The sequence below is a fragment of the Stylophora pistillata genome, chromosome 10, assembly GCF_964205215.1.
Source record: "Stylophora pistillata chromosome 10, jaStyPist1.2, whole genome shotgun sequence".
Lineage (NCBI taxonomy): Eukaryota > Metazoa > Cnidaria > Anthozoa > Scleractinia > Pocilloporidae > Stylophora > Stylophora pistillata.
The window spans coordinates 3,963,710-3,988,695 of record NC_142528.1 but is presented as its reverse complement, the minus strand read 5'-3'; the positions used below and the strand labels follow the sequence as shown (position 1 = coordinate 3,988,695).

The window sequence follows — 24,986 nt, the reverse complement described above, 5'->3', positions numbered from 1 at the left end:
GTTTATTTCCGCCATCCTCAAGGGAGTCCGGACAAAACTAAAGGTCCTGGCTGCTCAACAAGAAGAGCCTGCTTGGTCACTTAATCCATGTTTATTTCAACTGTATACATTGCTGGTTGGTTTATGTACACATTTTAACGTGACACTCACACCTATCAAAGAATTTTGTAAAAATATCATGATTTAAAATTGTTATTCTACAATTTTTCATTCTTAAGATATATTTTTGGCTATTTTAGTTAATATCCTGGCAAAAATTAAATATTTTATCCACTGAAAATAAATACGAATAATTTATTTTTCCATATTGGAGTTTCATTTGATTCACTCAGAGGGTTAAAGGCCTTTAGTCTATCCAGCATTTAAAATTTTCCCCAATCACACACACAACAGTATTAGGTTACAGCTTGGCTCCAGATTTGTATACAGTAAATTTCCCTAAATCATATTCTGAGCTGTGAAGCTCCCTAACACCGCAGAAGCTATTACACCTTTGACGAAGAGATGGCGTAACCGGGGCTGGCGTCACTTCAATGTTATGCGACGCAGTGCGGCAGATGGTCATTTTAACTTTTTGCAGATTTTCATGTAAAAGCAAAAATTCTTGAAAAATCGCATCGGCCTTTGCAAACTCTGCACGGAAAGACGAATCAATGTTTTTCATAGGGGTGCCATGTTTGAGCTGAGTGAGTTCTATTCCTCCTAAGCCGATCTGTACTATGGAACGTCGCCGCGAGATAGACAGATCGTTTTTCTTAGCTTTAGCCAGGATAAAATTCTTCGCTGTTGTGGTCAAAAGTTTCAATTTCTTTTCCAAGTCCTTGGCGGCCATATTTGCAGCAATCTTCTCCTTAGATTCTTTCAGATGCTTCATAAGAACAGCTATGACAACATTGACCAGTACAAACTGCGCCGCCAGTACAAACGTCACAAAAAACAGCTGTGCTATGTATCGGCTGACACACTCTGCTGACTCGCCGCAACTCAAACGTAAAGCGTCCTTGGGAGAAAAAATATGTAAATTAAGATCTGGGAAGAACTGGCGTTTAAATTCAATCGAATCATTTCTATACTTTATATTAACACTCATGAGCCGGCAAACAGGTTCTCATTAGCATTAGGTCTCATTAGCAATAGATCCCTGAACCTTTGCTCCAGGCCTCCCGCGTTGCTCCAGGCCTCCAGCGGAAGAACTGAAGAAATGCCCTTCAAAAACCGCTGATTTTGAGATCGTGCTCCCGAGTTTCATAAAACAAAATGGAATTTAAATATGCTACTACACAACTGAAAAGGACTGATACAAAAATGATTTCAGAGCGTAAGAACACCAATAAGCTCTCCTAAATGGTGGTCAAGAAGAACTACTTTCAATTCCTGTCACACAGTTGTTTTTGATTGCCTAAAAGGCAATGTTTGTAGTCCTTTCAAAGAATATTTTAAATTGTTAACCCACGATTTTAATACGAGGAACAGAGGGACCACCGTTGCTCTGCCGAAAGTGAGACTTGACTTTGTTCGGAAAAGTTTTTATTTTTTAGGAGGCCCAGCTTTTAATTTTTTACCTTTAAAAATCAAGCAAATTAGCAGTAGGGTACCATTTAGGGAGTCTTTCGATCAATTTTTTGCATAGGGCATTTAGTTAGGTGCGTAGTCATTCTTATCTTATTCTAGTTTTTATCCTTATATTATGTTATTTAGACAGGATCCCATTGATAACAGTGCTCCTGCACTGAAGGGCTATCCTGTATAAATATTCGTTATTATTATTATTATTATTATTATTATTATGTCGCAGAGAAATCAACTGAATGCTACATTCTAATCAGGCAACACAGGGCGAAAACCGTAACCTGTGAGCCGTGGAGTAATAAAATAAATGTACATTAACTAATCCTAAAAAGCTTTTCCGTCGTGTCTACGGTCCTCCTTCTAACATAAAGTCAAACTGCCACCTTGAAAGTCCGGGCAATATTCAGCGTGCCCGAGAGCACTGCCCTCTGCATCTTTCGCAGTACGTCTGTGCTTCTGCCTCCCACCAGCTCGCACATCATGACATCCAGCTCCCGTGACCACCCCCCGAGGGCATCCATAATGATGTTATTTTTGCTATTATTATTATTATTATTATTTATTATTATTATTATTATTACAAGACCCTCACTTTGCATATCCCAACACCTTAACCTTGAGAGACCTCCGAATAGCACAACTAAACCTGAAGTGATGAAATTTGATTAACAATCATCGGTGGTCGTGTAATCTTATCGTAGTGATGAGAGTAGTCCTTGAAAGAACGCTTGTCGATGATAATATGACTAACGCTTCGACAACCTGCGCTCCGAGAGCATCGGCGTTCGGAATCTGAAGGCTAGGATCCGACTCTTCATGCGACCCACACTTGTTATTTTTCTTTATCCAACCGGCCGACATGGCACGATGAAAAATAAAGATCTTTCTGTTGGTGTAGAGTTGCTCAGTAGTGCGATATGAGTCTGTTCTTGTCGGATACATGAGTCACTTTTTTAGTGACTGATATATAGGTCATTCGCAAATTATTTGATTCCTTTACCTCCAATATTCCATTCCAATTATCTCCTGTTGCTATCCTAAATAAAGTCAGCATTGCAGTGCCAAAATCCTTGAAGTGCGCATGCGGACCGAGTCCTTGACATGACGAGCGAGTGCAGTCTGTAAAACGGAAAGAAAACTACACTGTGACCTTTCACGTATAACAAATTCACTAAAGGTTCGCTTTCAGGTTGATTTAATATTAGTTAATACACGGCTGTCACGCCTTATTCTCTTCGTTATTGCCGGTAAGAAGCACCGTAAGATAAGGGTTGTTACGTACATTTTAATGAAATATTTCCTCACCTAATTTTCCAAAAAGTTGGATACCCAGACAGGCGTAGATAAAAAATAAAAGCAGAAATAACAGCCCAAGATTTGCGACCTGAAATAAAATAAGAAAAACGATGAAAGGATTTACTTTTATTCTGCTAAATACCAGTGTGCAGATAGCAACGCGAATCTTCGCGACAAGAAAGTTAACATTTCTATTGAAATGAGGTTCGGTGGCAACGAGAAGAATAATTATAAAACAATGATTACGAAGTAATGTAATCTAATTAACAAATGGTAAACACCACAGCGTACACTATTGAGTTATGGATGCACGCGGGAGGTTGCTAAGCACGAAAGAAGCGTAAGAGTCGCTCGAGGCGATAGCCGAGAGCGACTCTAGCTTCTTGAGTGCTTAGCAAACCTCCCAAGTGCATCCATAACTCAATAGTGTACGCTGTGGTGTTTATCATTTGTTTTATAACATAACATAGATACATTGTAGCTAAAGAGTTCCCTTTTATTTAACAAATCTTACGTGACCAGAAAAAACAATCGCGCGCGGAAAAATAGTCTTTGCATTTGCTCACGTCAGTAGCGTACACCCATGGGCAAATGGGGGACGCTAAATTGACCAATCAGAGCGCGCGCTTTACTTTGGTTATGTTATAATGATTAACTGGCTGTCTTCAGTTCAAGTTATATCAATAAAAATCATAGTTGATGATCTCTGTGCTAACCTGAGGAAGAGCCTCGAACAAAGTGTCCAGCAGCGAACGAACTCCTTTTGCTAGTTTTACGAGCTTGAGTACTAACATGAAGACAAAGCACAACATAAAGAGGAGCTGATCAGCTTTGTGTTTGAAATCTCACTGATTAAACTGAACTTTGAAAGTCCTTCAGAACCTTGAAAACGATTTCTCGTATCATTTCTTCTTTGAAAGAGTGCGTTGATACATTTGTCCGTCGAAACAAATGATAAATTCATCAAAGCATAAGCGCCGAAGGAAAAATAATTGCAGAGAATTAAAGAATCCCCTGGCTACGTGGGCAAAAATCGACTGCGAAGCTTTTTTTGTCGTCTGAGAAATGATTCTAAGTAACGGGGATTGGGAATAATTTATAAAAAAAATTGGGGCTGAGTTAGGCTGGGGACTGAGACCTGTATCCAGCCCCCAAAGGGTCACCCCTTTTGGGGTCTTCTAGGAGGTGTAAGGAGATTTAGGAGTTCTGGTTAAAACATTCTCTCTATCTAGGATATGAAAGGCAAATTAAATAATCAAGCTCGGTAAAACTTTAACAAACCTCGGATAATTCGCAGTACTCTCAGAGATCGTGCAACCGTGGGATTGATCGGCACTTTGGCGCCTAGCGCTTTGGTGGTGCGCAAGGATTGGATAAGTATCCCCGTCAGTGAGAGAATCACAATTACCAGGTCAATAATATTCCACCTGCGGATCAAATCATGAATCGGTTCAGTTATAACATCCTAGTTACGGTGAATCTCAAGGCTCACCATAAAGTTTGTACCATAATTCAAAGGTCATACAAAAATAGAGAACACGTTGTATACGTTCATTTTGATTTGGTTGCTTCGTATATTCCTCATAATCTTCCAGAAGTACGTCATAGGTCGTAAAGGCATAACTCTTCTTTATTGAATAACAAAACATAACCATGATATCAATCATACACTTACCGATCCTTAAAAAATCGCACGAATCCAAACGCAATGAATTTAAAGATCACTTCTAAAACAAAGACGGCAGCGAAAAAATAATTTGCGGTGTCTACAAATCTTTGGAACGCCTGAAAATGAAAGGAATTTGGTTAATTCAAGAAGGTAAATATGAGCATATCTACATATATTGTGCAGTTATCCATAGGTAGATGCTAACATGCGCATACACTATACAAACTCACAAACTGGAAATAACTCAAAAAGAAGTTATCTGGAATATATTAATGAAAATTATATCGATATATTTTATCGGTAGAGGAAGCCTCCCAAACTTGACATGACTGAAAAACATTGACATTCAAAGCTCTATATAAATATGTCGATCTCAACCCTCTCCAGATACTGAGTACTGTTCAGCTTGCATCGAGAGACGAGTAATATGAATTTAAAACTATATTTTTATCTTTTTCAATCAAGGGCAAAGCATTGCTTTGAGGAAAAAAGAAACGGGTCTCGAAACGATCATTACAAGACATGCGTGTCAAGAGATAGAGCAAAGTGAGACAGTCTCATGATGTTTCTCACCTTGGACATCTGGTAGTGCTCCAGAGACATGCAGAGGACATTTAAGCAAATCACAATGGCGATGGCCACGTCCCAGTACAGGTGAAGACACATGTCATGAATGTGGCGTCGCCAAGGACTGTAACTCTCATAATATGTTCGGTCAACTTCTGTAAATGATGAAGGGGCAAAAACTAAATGAAATAAATCGGTACAAATGCCGCTACTGTTACAGATTCACGTAAAATCAACCGTTCGCATCAGAAACTGAAAAAAGTCTGTTACAAGACCCCATTGTGCCAGTCAGTGCTTAACACCTAAGAATTCTTTTCTCGTATCACACTGGTAAATGTTTGTCAAGATTTCGAAAACATGAATTTGTATTTGCCTTCCTGGTTCTTATCTCTCGCCTTCTCGAGCAATTTCCTCCGTCTCCTTTGTTGCTCTTCGTCCTCTAGTCTTTCTCGACAACGCTGAAAATTCTCCACAACGACCCCCACAATCATGTTAAGAACAAGAAAACCTCCTAACATCAGGAAAGGAATGAAATACGCAAGTCTCCATTCACGGTAGTTCTTGATGGGCTGAAAAGGAAAAATTCGTCTTGTATTAAATATAGCAGAGAGGGAAAGAGAGAGAGTAAACAAATCACTTATTAAACCAGTTACTGTAGTAATGAGGTTATTAGAATCGTTTGAAAGGAGTTCGCAAAAGGAATAGATTCCTGAAATGTTAGATCTTGTTCTTGGACGAGACAATCTTTTTTTAACTTGGTTCTTAACCCTTTAAACCCTACTAGTGAAGAATATCACCCCTGAATCACACATTAAGGTCACCACAAACTGAAAATCAGCAACTAAAGAAGCTCTTGAATGTCGGCACTTTATGAAATGTCTAGATAACAGCATGAAGAATATGCATACTGATGTTAGGGTGTACGAGGATAATTCCATCTCGACAAATAAGCAGGAACAAGACAATTGGCAAGGAAACAGCATCAGTAACACACGCTCAAGATTGAGTCATTTTAGGCTCATAAATAGATTCAGACTTATTGGTAAGTAGTCCACCTGTTTGTCTATTCCAACAGCGTCGATACCATGGTGCATAATTTCTACCCATCCATCGCGCGTGGAAAACACGAAAAGGGATATCAAAGCCTATAAATAAGAACACAGTTGGAACGACTTTCAATTTTATTTTCAGCTAGCTCCATGACTCGTTAAAAAAAAAAGATTTCGCTCTATTTACCAGATGAACAAATAGTATATTTGGCTAAATCCATGCATCATGTGTGATTGACTGAAGGTCTCATGGTTTAATTTATTTTTTTTTATTTTACTGCAATTGGCTAACTACATTTAACATTGCCAACTCATTTAACATTACCAACTCTTAGTCTTTTACTCACGAGGAACTTATATTACGAGAAATGACTATGATATGTGAAGACCTACATTAAATAAGTTGTCGAAGTTGTACATGCGGTTTTGCCAGCAACCTTCTCCTCTACAGTCCTTCTTGTCCTTCACTTCGCTGTCTCCTTCGCAATGATAAAACGTTCCCTTAAAGATCTGAAAGAAGAAAAAAAAAATAGAAATATATTGTTCAACCAGGACTCTCAAACGTTTGTACTCCGTGGGTTAATTAAAATATTGCTATGAATAATAAATAAAGTTGCATCGTAAGGAGCCAATTAAGTGTCTTGGCTGAGAATGGGAACGGATGAACCTTATAAAAAAGATAGATTCTAAGGAAAGTTCGACCGCCATTTATGAAAAATTATGGCAAACGTAGAATGATTGTAATAATTTAAATATATCAACAAAGTTGAAATGGTAAATTGGCCACCGTTACGATTATAAGAGATGCCGTTTCGAGCGTCATCCCTTCGTCGGAGCGAAGGGATAACGCTCGAAACGTCAGCTTTTATAATCGTAACGGTGGCCAATTTATCATTTCAACTTTGTTGATATATTCAAATTATTTCGTTACCCCCACCGACACAGCCCCAAACCGTTTCTTTAGAGACTATCAGCCTTTATTCATTTGTAGAATGATTGTGTTCCTAAAACAAAAATTACTCTTACCTGGACCCCTAAGATTCCAAACATTACGAAGAAAATGGCAGCAATGAGGACCGTGTTTCCAATCGGTTTCAAAGAGAATAATAGAGTTTGAACGACCAGCTTTAGCCCTGGGGCTCGGCGAATCATTCTGATAGAAATGGGTTATCAAAAAGTTAAAATGTATTCATTCCGATGTCATTTGTTTCGTTTCCTAGCCTTCGCTATATCTGCGCAGTAAAGAAACCTTCAAGTTCCGTGTATCAGTTATAGTATAAATAGTAGTTTTCGCTTTAATACAGACACTTTTTGGGTTTGGGGGTATCGATGAATTTTGCACAGAGATTATGCAAACTGAGTTCCACGCTCTTTTATGTCCCACTTGTAAGTACACGTACAACAAACAAACATTTTATAATTATAAAAACTGAAATAAGGTCTGTACACTGAAAGTAAAATATTAATCCCTCAGGTATTTTTTAGGAGCAAAGGAAAACACGAAGTATTCTCAAGATAGTTGACCGAAAGGCAATTGCAGTTTTTGTTACTCCTTTCCATCTTTCAAGCACCTTTAACCTGAAAAATGGCCCCTTTCACTGACCGAGCATTTCTGAACGTTCTGCCTTTTGAACAGTGTCTTCCGCGGAATGAAAAAACTAACCTCAGAGGTCTTAGAGTCCTTAACGCACGGAAGACTTTGAGAGCTCCAAGTACTTCTGGTGCATCGGCAGGGCTGTACGTAATGATGACGTCAATCCAGGAGAAAAGTACAAGTATCCCATCCAGGATATTCCAACCGTCCTTTAGGTAGGTACCAGCTCCCAGAAGAAAGCCTTGGGCTATGATCTATGGAATATCATTTTCCAAATTTATTTTATTAGGATCCCTAGCTTTTCTTATTTGACAGGTTTTTAATGAGACGGCTCCCAAAGGAACTCGACGGACATAGTGAGTTTCAATGAGTGGGAGAACTTTTGAGAACGTGAATTAGCCAAAAATATCTGTCGCACACTAACGTTTCTTACGATTCAAGCCGGTTTATTAATCGTCGATTACATATTAATTTATACCATTAATCTGAAACAAAAAGTGTACCTTCATTAACATTTCAATAGTGAAGATGACTGTCAATATATGCATCGCGATGTCGATTATTTGGCGTTTCTGAAAAGAAATTGAAACTCTAGATAAATAACAAGATAACGAACCGAACGAATATTCATCGAAATTAATTCGTGTTACTCGAAGTCGTATCATCTCGTTGGTGAGAAATGTCTATGGCCGTAAAATGTTATTAAAATCCTTTTTATTATTTTTTTTGCACAGTTTTAATAAATAGCTTTCCACGAGTTACTTACACTGAGAATGAATAATGGCCTATGGGAGTCTGGTCACCAAAGCTTACCTTACTATATTGTGGAATGTTAGGCTCCTCTAGTGCCAGTACCACGCAGCTTATCAAGATAAAAGCTAGCACCACGTAGTCAAAATACTTGTGTTCACACACAACCATAACAGCGCGACGGAAGCTGATGAGGAAAAAACAAAGCGATGGCTTTATGAAGTAATAATACAGTGGAGAATAACTGAAAGTGCGTTTCAAAGTGTTCGCATTAAAGCCTTTTCTTCCTACATGAGTATAAAATTTTTCTCGTAAAGTTTTAGACTACTAAAATACCATCTGAAACGTCAAAGCCATCTAGTGAAAAACAGCTTACCTATTTGAGGGAGAGAACAGAAACAAAGACCAGTCAGATCTTTTCCGTGTTATCTTGTTAACTTTCTTTGTACACTCCTTTGACAAAGAGAAAGATAATTTAAAGTTGTATCCATATGATTTAAAATCAGTGGGCTTCCCCTAAAATTATTATCATTGACGGGGTCCAAATAACACGCTCGTGCTCACGTATGAAGAACATATCAAGTAAAGGAGTTCGATAGTGTTGACATGAAGTGTTGTAAATATAATTGATCTGGGCAAGGTTTTCTGATAGTGATTTTGCAATCTCCTGTTCAAAACAGGAAAAGGAAAAAGTGCGCCAAAGATGTGGCTTCAAAATATATGTGTTCAAACGTCAGAAAGATCGTTTGGTGTTACCTGAGCTTCGGGAAGATGACATTCTCGTGGTTGGTACATCTCATCGCTGCTATTGTTTTGAAAGATCATGTGGGGTGACTCGGGTCGAGATTGATACGATGTTGTTCCTTCCGATTGATTTGGAAATGACAAACTGCAAGCCATGGTCGGAGACACAATTTCCTCAAGTGTTTTACCACCAGCTTTGTTGCATCTTTCTCTTTCAGAGACCTCAAGATGTAACTTGCCTCTGGTTTCCATATCGTCACCGAGAAAGCCTCTATTATGCACCGAGAAGATGGGTTCGTCATGACGCCAGTCCGTTCTGTGAGCCATTTGCCCAGTTTTTCGTATAATTGACGCTGACGCCTGGCGCATGCGCTTTAATTGCGGCATGGTCATGTTCGCTTCTGTCGGTTGAGCAGCAGTTGGGGGTTTCTTGTCCTGTAATGGCTCTAACGTTGCTAACGAGAGACTCGGCGTGTAGTTCGACCTCAGTTGAAATGTCGACCCCAACGCGTTTCTCACGCCATGACTGCAGAATTCTGGAACTGGTTCCTCTTGATAATGCCCGGGGCAAGACTCCTCAGAATCTTTACAAGATATTAAAATATGAGGCTTTTCAACTTCTTTAAAGGCTGGTTTGGGTGCATCTTCGTTCTTTGATGCTCCTGGTTCATTCTTTGGCATAGTTTTACGTTTCTGGGGGAAAATGCAGTGAGTTAGGCCAATTTGTCAAGTAAAATTTGTGTTTCGATGGATGCATCGAAAACAAATGCATTGAAGAACGGAATGAAGTCACTCTATCCTAGGACAGCGTCCTGCATGGACACGGGGCGAGGAAGTTCGTAAATTTAGAAATCGCTCGTGGACTAAGCCTGTGTGATGAGGTTGTCAAAAACACCATTCTTCAATTTTAACTGCCACAGGTAATATCACAAAAATAATCTAAATTCCAATAAATTACCCCTGAATTTGTGAATCCCTCCACGAGGATAGCAACCAGCAGGTTAAATAATACATAGTACCCGACAGCCATCAGTGCTATGAAATACAAGGCTGCCCAATGGCTTGTGGCGCGCATTCCATCGTACATCACGAGATTCCAGTTCTCTTGAGTCAGGATCTGTTTCAAAAAAAATAATCCATATGTATCTAAGAATCCTGAGCGGATAAACGGCAACAACAAGCGAATTAAGCTAATTATGGGCAACGGACGTGCTTCATGTCGCTGCTTGATTTTCTTTATTTTTTTCACAGTTCTTGATATTATTGCGATTGAAAAACGACGTATGGATTGCCTAGACATTTCCTCTTTCTATTATATTTGCAAGAATCATTGTTTGTATCCTAACGAGTGGAATTCTGCTGTATTACTACCTTGGTATTCAACATCTAATCGGCCTCGCTTTGTTTGTCTACGACCTAAAGGTTACAACGCATCCAAAGTCAAATAGTACGCTAACTCAACTGCCACCTTCAACCAAGCTCGCCTTACTTTAAGTGGTGACATTGCTTATAACCCTGGTCCTGAAATAAGTTTCTTATCGTCACAATTTGACTTTGGAGCAATTTCTCAACCGAAGGAAGATTTAATTATTCGAAACGAAGATTCTGAATATCATTACGTTCTAACCATTGTTTCTACGCATCGACGACCACCAAAGAAAATTTACTCAAGAAACATCAACAATGTAATCTCTATCACACGCCTTGGCCATCTACCGAGAACCAAATCCACCAGTAATTTTGCTCTCCTCAATGCACGTTCGATTGTTAAGAAATCGACTCATTTATGCGATTTGGTCATCTCCCACCATTTAGACATCCTGGCCATAACAGAGACTTGGCTTAAAGGAACCGAGGATGATAACCATGTTATTACTGACATCAACAACATTCTTCTGCGTTTTAAACTCCCCCACATACCAAGAAGGAATCGTAAGGGCGGCAGAGTCGCTTTGTTGATACGAGATGGTTATACCGTACTGCAAAATTCCATCATGAACAAAAGCTCATTTGAGTACTTAGATGTGAGCATATCCAACAAAAGTGAGACTTTCCGTTTAATTGTTCTCTATCGCCCTCCTCTGTGCAAAAAGAACAACACTGGAAATAGCTTTTTGCAAGAATTCTCATCTTTTCTTGAAGAACTTACATTATCAAGGCAGTCCATTATAATTTCCGGTGATTTTAACTATCATGTTGATGATCTATCAAATCCTAAAGCTGCCTCCTTTCTAAATCTCCTTGAGTCCACTGATCTAATGCAAAATGTATCTGGATCCACTCATCGCCTGGGCCACACATTGGACTTTATATTATCCCGTGAAGAGAATAATGTTATAACGGACGTTCGCATTCTATCAGCCGACAATATTTCAGATCATAATTTGGTTACTTGTAAGGTGAAATGTACAAAACCGAGACCTTCTATACTACATGTTAAACACAGAAACACCAAAAGGCTTGATTTAGCTAGTGTAATCAAAGACAACGAAGAATCTAATCTCATTACTAATCCACAGTCTTGTGTAACTGAGCTGACTACATAATATAATACTAATCTCTTGTCTATCTTTGATCAACATGCTCCTGTGAACGAGAGATGGGTCACTCTGCGACCGCATTCTCCTTGGTATACTGATGAACTTCGTAAGGCTAAACAAGACAAACGTCGTCATGAAAGAAGATATATTTCATCTGGTCTTCAAATTCACCACGAAATATTTATTGATTCCTGCAAACACTACAATGATCTTCTAACAGCGACAAAGACAAACTATTATCGGACTCTGATCAGCTCCTCTGACCAATCACAACTATTCAAGATGGTATCTCGTCTATTCTTATCAAAGAACACTGCTGCACTCCCTAATAATGATTCATGGGATACATTGACCGAAACTGAAATCCAACGATTTTTTATCAAAAAAATTGAGAAAATAAGATCGGATTTGGACTCCCATACTGTCCAAGCACCCGACATCAACGTCAATTATCCAGTCACCTCGTCGTTCCAAACTTTTCAACCTGTATCTACTGATATTGTTCACAAACTTATTGTTCAATCTCCAACTAAATCTTGTCAACTGGATCCCATCTCAACACGAATCTAAAGTCAAATCCACACTTGACGCCAATTATAACCAAGAGTATCAACGCCTCTATGGCTAACGGAGATTTTCCTGATCAGTTAAAACAATCCCTGGTACGTCCATCTTTAAAGAAGCCTTCATTGGACCCGAACTGTCTCTCAAATTACAGACCGATTACAAATCTATCTTTTCTCTCGAAAACAATCGAAAGGGTGGTTGCAAATCAAATATACAAATATATGGTCGAGAACCAGTTATTTCCAGCGATGCAGTCAGCATACCGCAACTACTACTCCACTGAAACTGCATTACTAAAAGTCTCAAATGACATCCTAAGAGCTGTAGATCAAAAAGAAGAAGTAGTACTTGTTTTACTAGACCTTTCTGCTGCGTTCGACACGATCGACCACAACATATTACTTGAAAGAATGGAGAAACGTTTCGGTTTTGGAGGTATCGCACTAAAATGGTTCAGATCATACCTAGAACATCGTGTCCAGTCAGTGAAGATCAAACACTCCATCTCTAAGCCTCGACATATCTCCTACGGTGTACCCCAAGGATCAGTACTTAGTCCCCTACTCTTTCTAATGTATACCTCGCCTACAGAAGACATTGTTGCTGAACATGGCCTAATCTGTATGATATATGCTGATGATTCCCAACTTTACATAAAGATAAACTCCTCTGACAGAATGCTGGGCATGGAAAGATTGAAATCATGTGTTAATGCAATCATGGAGTGGGCCAAGAAAAACAGATTGCAGTGCAAGCCTTCAAAAACAGAAATCATTCACTTCCTCTCACGCCTCTCAAAAAATCCTTCTTTTCTGTAATATCAATATTGGAGATGACATCATTAATTTATCTAATACTGTCCGAGACCTGGGCGTCATGCTTGACTCTGTGATGAACTTACGCTCGCATATAAATTCCATCTGTAAATCGTCGTCTCTAGCAATCAGAAATATTGGTCGCGTTCGTAAATACCTCTCGACGCAACAAAATAAAAGACTGATACACGCCTTCACCTCATCGAGACTTGATTACTGTAATAGCCTATTGTACGGTCTACCGATTTGTGACATCGAAAAATTCCAACGGATCCAAAACACAGCTGCCCGCTTGTTAGTCGGTGCTAAATCAAGAGACAGTATAACACCTATACTTATGAAACTTCATTGGCTCTCGGTCACAAAACGAACTCAATTCAAGATACTGTTGATAACATACAAAGCACTAAATGACATGGCTCCAACCTATCTTGTTGAACTTCTTAGTCGATATTTTCCAGCACGAAACCTCCGTTCATCGAACATGGATCTACTTGAGGTCCCAACAATTCGAACTAAAACGTATGCGCAAAGAGCATTCTCCTACGCTGCACCGTATTTGTGGAATCAACTACCTGAATGCATAAAAAACGCCGAATCTGTTGACTCCTTTCGCTTATTGAAAACTTATCTTTTCAAAAATTAAGCCATCAGATTTTTTGATATCGTACGTTGTCAAATTTATGTATAACACGTAATAATTCATTAGTTTAGATAGAGTAGCGAAAATTGCATGTATAGGATTTTTAATTGAAATTTTGTTAATTGTAGTTGTAAAGCGCCTAGAGTTCAATTTTAATGCGCTATATAAGAACTTATTATTATATTAAATTAAACAACAACAAAAATAGCAACAACGACTTTCAGAACATAACAACCGTTATCTTTAACAAAAAGTAAAGCTGTAACATCATCAACTCCACTGCTATCACAATTATCATCATCAGCAGAATGATGTAAGAATATATGTAGCGTGCCTTCCAGTATATGACCCTTGCGGTCATCTAATGGTCAAAATATTTTTCCTGCATATGCAAGTTTTTTGAATGACCTTTCCATGGTTTGTCTTCACCTTAAAAAGCTGATGACGTAAATATATTTAACATAGCTTACAAAAAACTGCTTTCGGTTTGAAATGTAAAAAAAATTACATTCCACTAAGGGCTACTAGGGCATTTGGGGGTAGAATGTCGTTATCAACAAATCGAACCTTTGTGAGGGTGGCAGAGTCAAACGTTCATACCTTCACCGAAAAAAGATACAAACACACCTGAAACACTGTCACCATAGCCCACAAAAAGTCGTCAAAATTACTTCGGGAGGTTACTTGCTTTCCCTCGGCGTTCTTAAATATGAACTTTCCACCAAACAAGTTCATCCCAAGGATAGCAAACGCGAAAATGAACAGAAACAGCAATCCGAAAAACGTCATCACACTCGTCATAGTTTTGACAACAACTAGCATCTGGTATCGAACCGGTCTGACCAGTTTGAAGATCCGGAGTAACCGGATACTACGAAATATCGAAAGGGACGCATCCTTGGTGAGTACGATTTCACATACACTGCAAAATTATAAGCAAAAGGAAGAATTAGAAAGTTCTGTAGCCAGATTTTCCTCCATCCTAATGAGATAAAGAGATGGTGGCTAAGTTTAACTAAAAAGATAAAACTTTCTCTTATTTTTATATAAATTCACATACCTGACAGTAACGATGAGTCCATCAAACACGTTTTGACCCTCGCTTAGATATGAGGTCACACCATAACCAAGCAACTTAATAACCATTTCAATACCAAAAATGGAAACAAAAATGATGTTTATGGTCTCAAGGGCAACAGTTAATCTATCAGGCTGAAGGATAAAACGAGAGAAAAATTAATGTGAGTTTCACTGGAGCAATGTCAGTGATAAACGAGCTATGCATATGAGGAATAACTACTGTTAACTTTCTATTCGAACAGATTTTGACTTCTTCCCTCTCACCTGTTCGTAATGCTCCAGACCCATACAAATCATGTTCAACAAGATGGCGCCCATGATGGAAATAGTAAACTGTTTGCTCTCGATTGTCTTTCTGCAGATGATTCTTAACTTCCGCCATGCGCTGTGATTCCCTGTGACATCATAAGTCGCACTTTGTCTTAAGTTCAACAGGCTTTCGAACATGTCATCTTCACTCTGAGCGGGAATATCTCGGCGTTTTAATGAGGGTCTTTTTAGCGTTGTATTCACTGTATCATCGATTTGGCAATCATTGGCCTGACTGGTCGAGACTAAATCATTTGATGGTGGGTCCTGGGTCGCATCGCTTTTCTCTAAGTCACTTTCTAACGAAGATATAACATCGAAGTTTACCATTTCCGGGTTTGCTTCAACATCTCTGTAATCATCAGCTTCTTTGGTCTCCAAACTTTTAGAAGGTTGGAAAGAAATCTCAGATGCCGGGGTGCGAGCTAACTTAGCATGTGCAGGCTGGCTGAATCGACGATATTTCAAAGGCTCTTTATCTTTTCGCTGAATTGAAGACTCCGTGGCTTCTTTACTTGTCTTTGAAAAAACGTCTTCACTCTGCGACGTACTTGTGCGTGCATGATGTGGATTAATTTCTGCTGATGTCAACGTGGACGCGGAAAATTCCCTTTTCCTAGACTGAGTTGAGTTTTTCCTGCTTGCATTGTTGTCTGACGAGAACGCGAAGAAAGTTGCCACTGGTGATGAAGGGATATTTAACGTTACGCTTGTCTTCGCTTGTGTAACAATTTCTTCGATGGAAACTGCTGAAGACGTTTCAGCGTGGATTGAAAGAGCATGCGAACAGATAGAGGTTCTGGAACTTCTTCTAGAAGATTGTCTAGTGAAAGGTGGTGCTAGAAAATCTTGCAAAATCGGAGATTCTTCAACACAGGAGTGGGAACAGGTCGTTTCTTCAGCCTCGACCTGAATTTTTGGAAAATTGGTCGTATCAGGGAAAAAGCTGGGATCACCTGCTGCGGCCTCGTGATCAGTTCCAATAACTGGAGAGGGGGGAACAAAGCAATTATACAAATGATGGTGAAAATGATGATGATGATAAAAGTGATGATGATGATGATGCACGTGTTCTTTTTCCTGCGGTTTGCAATTGCAAAAATGTTGTAAATACTTCATTAAGGTTTTTAGCAGTTTTGGTGACTCAAGCGATTGTTCGCCTTTGCTGTTTTCCATCAGTTCTATCTCACGAGCTTTGGTTTCTTGGAACTGCATGGTGATTACGACCAGGCACAAGTTAACAAGAAAGAAAGAGCCCATCTGTAAGTGAGGAGAATAGTACAACTACATTAACTGGCTAGTTTCACAGACTAGACCTTTCTTCTGCTTCATCACTTATTATAACGTAAATGAACATGGTACGCTCCGTCTGATTGGTCAATTTAGTTTCCAGCCCACTCAAAAAGCTTATAAATAAAAAACCTTCGGCGGGTGATTTCTAAGTTTTCTTCGTGTTCTCCCAACACCCCGCGTGGCTTTCTCGCGTTATGGAGCCCGGAAAAATGTGTTCCATTGCTGAAATAAATCTGGTGGTATATCGGAGGTTGAGATGGAAAGGCAGACATAAAAGGAAAAGACGAGGAGGAAGGAGGGAGGCAGGGAGAGAGAGAGAGGAGGAGGAGGGGAGGGGAGGGGAGACAAGGTAGAGAAAAGCAGACATTCGTAGGAATATTTCTCTTACCACTATGAGGACAACAAAATAGATCCAGTTCCAAAAGCTGTGAGCATCTTGGACAAAATACATGATATCTGACCATCCCTCCAAAGTGATCACCTGTTGACATCGAATCAAGTTGTACATCTTAAGTGATGCATTCGACCTCGGCGAGTATAGAGCAAAAAGAAACTACATGTACACTAAGCAGATACAAAACAGGGAACAATCACACCTTGGTCGTTCACCCTATCCCACACTTTAGGACGGTTTCATCGATTGTTTTGAATTTATTGGCTGCTCAAAATAGATGGTTTGCCTATGCACTATTGGCCACCCTTATAATTCAGGGTTGAGTCAACGATTTCGATCAGTTTTTAGCGCGACGTGAGCCTTTCGATTTGAATAAGGTTATTCTCTTTGAAAAATTACTACATTTGAATCTATGTATTTTGGTTAACCTTCCTTACCTGAAATATGGCGATCCATGCAATACCGATATTATCAAACGATGTTGTGTTATAGAATGGGTTTTGATCACTTGTTTTACATTTGTTGTAATACTGACTCCAGTTGAAAGTGACTCGCTTTATCTCAGCGGAGACGTTTCCAGACGAATCAGGGCATTTTGTGGACACATTTTCTTCTTTTGGTTCGATATCAGAACACAGACGCGTTCCGTAATCTTTTGAAAGGGAGCAGACGAAATCTGGATTGCTGAACGATGGTTGGTAAAATTGCGACTTGTTATATCTGAAAGGATCACAATTGCAATAAGTTGTTAGAGGCTATGCATGAAGATGGCTTTTGATTTTTTAGTATCCCGACCGCAAACTGACCAGCGAATCGTATTAGCATGAGTACCCTGTGGGTGTTGCTTTTACTGCCAAAATGTATATATTTCCAATCTGAAAGCCTATATGGCAGTGCTACATATGTGACGCTAAACTCGTCAAATTGTATTTTTTCTAACGGATCCGAAAAGAGACTAACGTCCCAGGCTATGATAGGAACGGAGCAGCTCACCTGGTGAGAAAGGTTGAATTCTCAGGAAACTCAGTGAAGCATCTGTTTCTCAGTTTTCCCTGCCATAACTGCACTCCGATAATCCCGAACACAAAAAATATCAGAAAAGACAAGAGGAGAACATTCCCCAGCATTGGAAGGGTATCGAGAAGGAGAGTCACCAAGATACGGATACCTGCAAAATAGAAAATACTTTTAAAGTTGCCCGTGTATGTTTATAAAGAGAGTAAGTAACGTCAGTGGGAGTAACAAGGTCATTTGGGTTTTATCCAACCTCGTTCCCAGGGCCCTTTTCCTTGGTTGGGGCCCTGGGAACGAGGTTGGGTTTTATCAACTGAGTCAAGGGATAATGTAAATTGCTACCGTAAAGAGTTTCAAAGTTGACGTTTCGAGCGTTAGCCCTTCGTCAGGGCGAATGGAAAAATTATGGTTTGTGTGTTGTTTATACGCAGAAAGTGGAGCTACGCTATTGTGAGACACTTTGAGAAAACGTTCTCGAGGCTCACTGAGCCTCGTCCACTCAATAAAATTTTCCTTAAAAGGTTAATAAATATACTTATACCTTCAAATTGATAAACCATTTAAAAAAGATCGTTTATTCATCAATTTTTGTATTTGTATACAGATTTAAAGCAAATTTCGTAGACTTAAATATGTTTTACATACTTGGGACTTTGTTGATAGCTCGAAGAGGTCTCAGAACTCTAAAGGCCCGAATAATAGTGAGATAATTCCCATTGACTCGGACGACGGCTTTCTCGATCACCCTAAAGAAAAGTACAGCATAGATAATTATGATTAAAGTTTGATAACAGAGGTTATTAAATCTAAAAGAATGGAAACGTACACGAAACACATTCACGAAAAACACGTTCTCGAAAAAATACAAACGCAAAGAACGTGATCATGATAAACTTACGAGATATAATTTGCGTTGAGAGTGTACTCTGTACTAGAGCCAAGAGGCTCACTTAGCCACAACGCTTCCTGGGCGCTAACAATAAGGCCACTGTGTCTCCCATACATATGCCATGTGATCAAGCCTTTTTCTTACTCTAGCTAACATGCCCTTACCCAATGATGACAATGAAGCAGTCCAAGCGATTCCATTTGTCTTGTAAATAACCTTTCTTGCCAGTAACACCCATCGCTATCATCTTTATTATCATCTCAGCCGAAAAGAAAGCAAAGACGATAATTTCCACATTTTCCAGAACTTGGCACCGGGTAGATTTGCAGTCCTTATCCAGCGGATTATACATCGCTAATGTCAGACAATTGATGAGTATAACCGACATGCTTATACGTTCGAACCATGTGGAACAAAATTAAGGAAAAGTCTCAAGAATTCATTTTTGTGCGTTCCTGTTGGAAAATTTTTAAAAGATCTTTATCGCGAAGCTGTCACGCATAACCAAAATACCTGTTGTTTCCATGGAAACATATTAGATTTGTGTATTTTTCAACTCAGAAATGAATTTATTATACGAGGTTTGACCGTTTGCACGAAAATTGAAATTAAAATAATGAACCACTTTTAATAACATCAATGAAAATTTTAAGTCTATTCTCCCTTGCAACATTGCTGAACTAGGTTTTTTTCGACAAGATCTCGTATGTAAGTGTACACATCCTATTTCAGCTGTATGATTCATTAGTTGCGCCAAGATGACAAAATACTATCAGCTTATAATTATTAAAAGTCAAGAGAAAAACAAAGTCAGTTCTTTATAAGCATGGACTTCAGGTAAAAACTGTTCCTATTTCGACATAAAGTAAAATGACCGAAATTGAAATACAGTCGAAACAGCTTCTTGGTGACAAAACAGCTATATAGCGCGTCGGAGCAATTTTCAAAGCCAAAGCATATATATTCACCTGTGATGCGTATTTCACTTAAGAGGAAAGTAAACAAAATGGTTTCGGTATACTTTCGAAATCTGCATCGTGAAGCTAAGTAAAATTGCACTGGCCACATGACTTCGTCAAGATATGACGTTTTAAAAAAATTAACCCTTTTTGAATTTTTAAGGTGTCCTAACCTTGTTTTGGTTCTCGGCTTACGACGACCTATTTTACCATCAACGATTTGAAATAGAGCCGATTAAAGGTACGATAATTTTTTGATAAAGAAGAGTCAGAAACTCTATTTCATCTTGCTATATCAAGTTTTTAAAAATAAAATATTTCCTTCGCTAAGTTTGACAATTGCGACCATTTTACACCACTAAAAAAAGCGAATTATTGGAAATGATTCAAAAAATAAAATGTACTGTTTCTTTAATTCTTTGGCACGTATATATACATATAAATACGTTTTTTATTAAAGATTTTTTATACTTTTTTGGTCAGAAGTTGTCCATCCTCGCAATTTTTTAAACTTTCTACATTCGTGTTGGCTATAAGGTTTGGACTGCAAATCTTTATTGATCCTCCGCGGTGTACCTTTGTTGTCCTGAGAGTTCCATTAACGACTATATATATATATATATATATGTATATGTATATATATATACATACGTGCGAAACTCAGAGTAACAGAGAATCGATGAGTCCTCTTTGATTCTTCAACTAATGTATACCCAGCTCTGCTAACGCAGCATTGAGCACTTTATGCCAAGGTAGGCTCTGCCCTCACATTTATATATATATATATATATATATATATATATATATATATATATATATATATACACATAGTGGGTTTTAGGTTTCAAAACACTCGTTTCTACCGAAACTTTCTTCGAAGGAAATACAAAGTTTAACTTTCTTGTTTATAAGAACATGTTTGTCAAAAGGAATAATTCGAAATATTAATTTTCTTTTTCTTCCAACGAGAGCAACACTGAAATCGTAAAGTTCCGTCTTTAATCTCATGAAGTATGTTTTTGTCCTCGAATTTTATTAGATCAGAGTGAACTGAATGATGTTCTTGATAGCGAAGCTTATCGACCGAAGGTGGTTGTTGATATCGATAAACTTTGGTATCATGAAGCTTTTTTTAATTTTGACTTACGTTTTAGCGCTATGTATCTGCCAAATCTAAATTAGCAACAAATGTAAATTTGACGCGGTAAGCGCACGCTTCGGTCAAACCCATGAACCTGTCAATGATACTTCCTATGACTTCAGTGCTCAAATTTATAAAAAGGATATGGCCATTTTATCAGCTGAATCATCCATCGCCTGGCTTTATTGTCTTTGGAGATCAAAAAGCAAGAAAGAGTTTCAAATTCAGCGCTGTGGTCGGTGTGGTCGGTGATTCTTTCCCTGTTTTCTTCCATTGATGGGCTTATTTATAACACATGGTGATCGCTCCTTGATGTTGTAACCCGGTCATATCTGCTTAAGCAGGCAGTTCGCCTGCGATGACCACGATACGATCACATCTGCGAATCTCCAAGTGATTTTCCATGAATGTGTTGATCCAAGCGACAGAAGTGGCTTCACTCATCCGGTGTGAATACAATGTGCGTCATATGTAATATTTCAATTTTCGACGTGTAAGAAATACATTTGTCTTAGCAACCTACCAAAACACAAAAGCGGTTGACTTCCTTGGATTGGACATCTGAGTGCAAAGCCACAATCCAAAGTGAAAAACGATTACAAATTGCAAGCGTAATAAAATATCGCTCCGTGAAGCCGGCTGCACTTTTATAAAACTCTACCCATTCACACAAATACGAGACCTGTTTGCTAGTTAGCCTGAATTTTAATGGACATTTAAGTAAGTTTGGTGTTTAACAAAGACAACACCTGTCTATGATATTTCCTAAGGCGCATTTAAAACCTTATTTCCCTCGCTTAAGGGACTGAATTCGACAAAATGCCTCTGCTAGATTGGCCTGTGTTCATTTAATTTTTTTTTAGAGAGAGTTGTTGAAAAATTTAATTCGCAGTTTTTCAAAATAAGACTATCCAACCTGAATAAAAGTTCACATAAACTTATGGAAATTAATTTAAGTCTTGTCTTCATAGCTAACCGCAGGGAGCTCTGCCCGTTAGAAGCTGACATTTGTGGTTTTTCAGTGGAAAATTAAAAAAAATTATTTCAGGTTCAAGTTTTCTAGTTTTCTACGGTCAGCACTGAAGAATTTATCAGTAATTCAAAAATAATGCATAAGCAAACACATCGGTATGGAGCCGGCAGGAAACTGCAATTGATATTAGCATGGAGTATAACAGAAAAAAAGACCCTCGCTACGACTATTTTTTTATGATCAATATGTACGAAGATCATTAGTTTCTCCGACATAAAATTTCAAAATCTGATTATCATTGCGTGATAACCCTGTCGCATATGAGGCACTTTATAGTCATTATAGCTGAGAACGATTGCCATACAGATAAAACAGTGTTTCTACAGAGTAATCTCTAAGTGATATATTTAGTTCACCAGGGGAAGACTGGGACTGAAAGAAGGTTAAATGATCGAGACTATTTTGATCTTTATCACACAAGGAACAAATTTAACAGTTTGCGAGTTCTGATGTCCAAAAAAAAGTCATTCGGGAGTCGTAATGTCCGTGAAAATTGGCCAACATTACAAAATTAATTTCTTTTTTTAAAGAGATGCACACCTTTATGAATTAGGCCATATTTTACTACTCAATATAAACCAAAAATGCTCCTATCAGCGCGCGTGATCGATGGGGAGATAAATAAGCAATAAATTAAGTAAATATTTGAAATTAATCTACGGTATTTTCATATCATTTGGAAGCTAAGTATTTTCATTGCGTCAAAAAATGTTTCTAACGATTTTACCAATGAACCTCAGTAAAAAATTTTCACGATCCTGTAGTCATAATAATTTCGACTGTTGAAAGTTTTATAATCTTCACCGCTAAGAATAAGTCTAGTTGAACGATAAAATGTTTTACTAGATATCGGGTATAAGCATATGCTCTGTACACGTTTGAAGCTCCCTATGACCTGCATTTCAATCAGAAAGACCAGAAGACAGGAGGAAACCCTTTTTGGGGACCTACGAACTGTTTGCGTTCAGTGAGGAAAGAAAAGCCACCAACATCAGTATAATTGAGCACGTAGGATGGTTCGTAGCAACAGAGAACACCTGCAGATTGGTTTTCTGGGTGGCTGAACCTTTGGCATTTAAACGCACTGCCCGTAACTGGCAGGCTGATTTTTTTCTTAATCCTCTTTTTATACGGACAGCAGGTTCAAAATGGCAGTAAAAACACTGACAGACTATTAAATATTGCTGTTTCTGGTCTCGAAGGCTACAGATGTATCTGCTGTAAAAACGCGATGATACCACCTGATCTATCAATGAAAATAGAATTGCGAAATCCCCTCCTATTGCATTAGATAGGTGGGGCTCTTTCTCAACTGGTTCACGATTTCATAAATTGATAAACCTGTTCCATGCTAGAATCGGGTTCTTCTTTGCTATGAAAAAAAAAAAAAAAAAAAAGCAAAACAAAGCGCTTTACTTAAAGTCCGCCGCTGTTCTGAGGTCATTCGGTTAATTTTGATCTCCATTATTTGGCGTTTTTTATCAGACGAGAACTCTCTAGCAAGCGATGTAGGCGATCTGTTTTAATGTTTTATGTTCAAATGAGCCACATTTTTTCAAAACTACAGAGTCGATCTTTCTTCACGCTTTTCAAGGATGTACTTTTCCCTACTTTTGCTCGAGGCAGTAAGTCAGCTCGTAACGAGAACTGCCAATTCTTCCGCAAGTGATATTTTTAGTAGTTAACTTTGCGCTCTGGTAAATGAGGCAGAAAGAGACCTAGAAGAAAGACTTCACTTGCTTTGTCCACCTGTTATAAAAACTTATATAGGATGTGAATTTGCATAATCGAGCTTGAAACTTGTCAGGACGAAGACAAGAAAACAGTTCGCCCTGAGTGACGTCAACTGTTTGATTAAAGACGCGGAAAAAGTTATTTCCATCATACCTATTTGCTGTCCTTTACCAACTGAGGTAGTGACTATCGAAAACACAGCGAACCTTAAGATATATTTTAACTGGCAAAAATAAACTTTGTGTAAAGGGAAAACATTGGTCGCCTATATGACGTGCAAATCGAAAAATGAACATGTTCCTTTATCAAAATTTTCACTGATTCAAGAATTGTTGAGAAATCATACATGTTTTCTTTCGTAAACTTACCAGAGAAGAGTGATCTATTATGCTAACGACGTTTTCGCTTGTTGACTCAGAAGACCATATTAGATGATCTTTATAAATAAACAGGGCACAAAGAATTAGCTTTTGACTAGCAGATCTACGTCAGTGTAAATAAGAGCCCGAATCATAATCGTGCTAACTTACGTGTTAGGATATCTTTCTTCTATGGAAACAGTTGCGTACTCAATAGAAACAGCTAAAGTGGTGAGATTCTTTGATCTTTTAAAACATGAAAGCTAGGCTTCGGATTTATCTGACTAGCTTGTATCAGCGGTTTAAACACTAGAAATACAGCCTTTGATTCCCTGGACGAATCTAACCCAAATTTCAAGATATGAATTTTGAATGGTGAGAAAACGAAACAGAACTCCATTTTATGGACATGTATTTATATTCATACTATTTGGGAAAGGATCATTTTCCTCTGTAAATTTGTCGGCGTGAAACATAGATATGAATCTTAAGTGATCTTCATCTAGCGGCCTAAAAATATTATCCTAACCAACAAACTATATTGATGATGCAATTGAACTGTTCAATGAATCATAAAAATATGTACCTCGGCAAATGCAAAGTTTTTATCATCTGCAAAAGGTCAAAATCGAAACATTTATGCATTTAGAACGTACTGAACGAAATTCTTCATCAAAAACCTGATTACTAGACTTACTTGTTGTCGAGATATCGCTTATTTCAGCTCAGATATATGAACACCAGTTTCAGATCCGCTTTCTCTAGATTTTCAGTAACTCGTCGGTATAAATTACAAATTAAAACAATAATTTGACAAAGTTTAAAACTGAAAGCATCTCCAGTTTTGGAAGTCGTTTGCCAATTCAGAGAAGCACGTATCGGATGGAGAATTATTTGGTTTTGTACGACCGGAAAGATATGGTGTTACTCGGTTGATCGTGCATCAAGGCGATGATAACACAGGTATTATTAGTAAAT

At 38.4% G+C, this 24,986-nt stretch overlaps 1 protein-coding gene across 2 annotated transcripts; it reads right to left on the bottom strand.

The window, feature by feature from the left end:
• Nucleotides 1-76: 76 nt before the first annotated feature.
• On the bottom strand, nt 77-24,942 carry LOC111324824 (voltage-dependent T-type calcium channel subunit alpha-1H). Of its 2 annotated transcripts, XM_088735483.1 has the most exons (27): nt 24,706-24,942; nt 21,030-21,401; nt 18,947-19,190; nt 18,539-18,639; nt 17,873-18,047; nt 17,317-17,599; nt 16,874-16,966; nt 15,148-16,452; nt 14,864-15,015; nt 14,431-14,725; nt 10,197-10,355; nt 9,251-9,931; nt 8,871-8,947; nt 8,558-8,681; nt 8,248-8,316; nt 7,814-7,998; nt 7,177-7,303; nt 6,544-6,660; nt 6,157-6,246; nt 5,475-5,670; nt 5,108-5,256; nt 4,541-4,650; nt 4,147-4,292; nt 3,582-3,652; nt 2,875-2,953; nt 2,570-2,688; nt 77-1,000 (listed from the first exon to the last, which is right to left on the bottom strand). In XM_088735483.1, the coding sequence occupies exons 2-27, from the start codon at nt 21,154-21,156 to the stop codon at nt 401-403; spliced, it is 5,874 nt and encodes a 1,957-aa protein (XP_088591609.1). In that variant the 5' UTR covers nt 21,157-21,401; nt 24,706-24,942; the 3' UTR covers nt 77-400. The 2 variants fall into 2 exon arrangements, with proteins under 2 accessions (XP_088591609.1, XP_088591610.1); XM_088735484.1 differs by lacking the exon at nt 21,030-21,401 and having other exon boundaries at nt 18,947-19,029; nt 24,706-24,741.
• Between the last annotated feature and the right edge of the window lie 44 nt (nt 24,943-24,986).

Excerpts from the sequence above, each read along its gene's own strand:
- LOC111324824 (XM_088735483.1), bottom strand. The coding sequence starts at position 21,156 with ATGGAAGAAAACAGGGAAAGAATCACCGACCACACCGACCACAGCGCT. Across the intron at positions 15,016-15,147 it reads GTCTGGAGCATTACGAACAG|CCTGATAGATTAACTGTTGC; the intron begins GTGAGAGGGAAG and ends TTTATCCTTCAG. Across the intron at positions 7,304-7,813 it reads AGGACTCTAAGACCTCTGAG|AATGATTCGCCGAGCCCCAG; the intron begins GTTAGTTTTTTC and ends CATTTCTATCAG.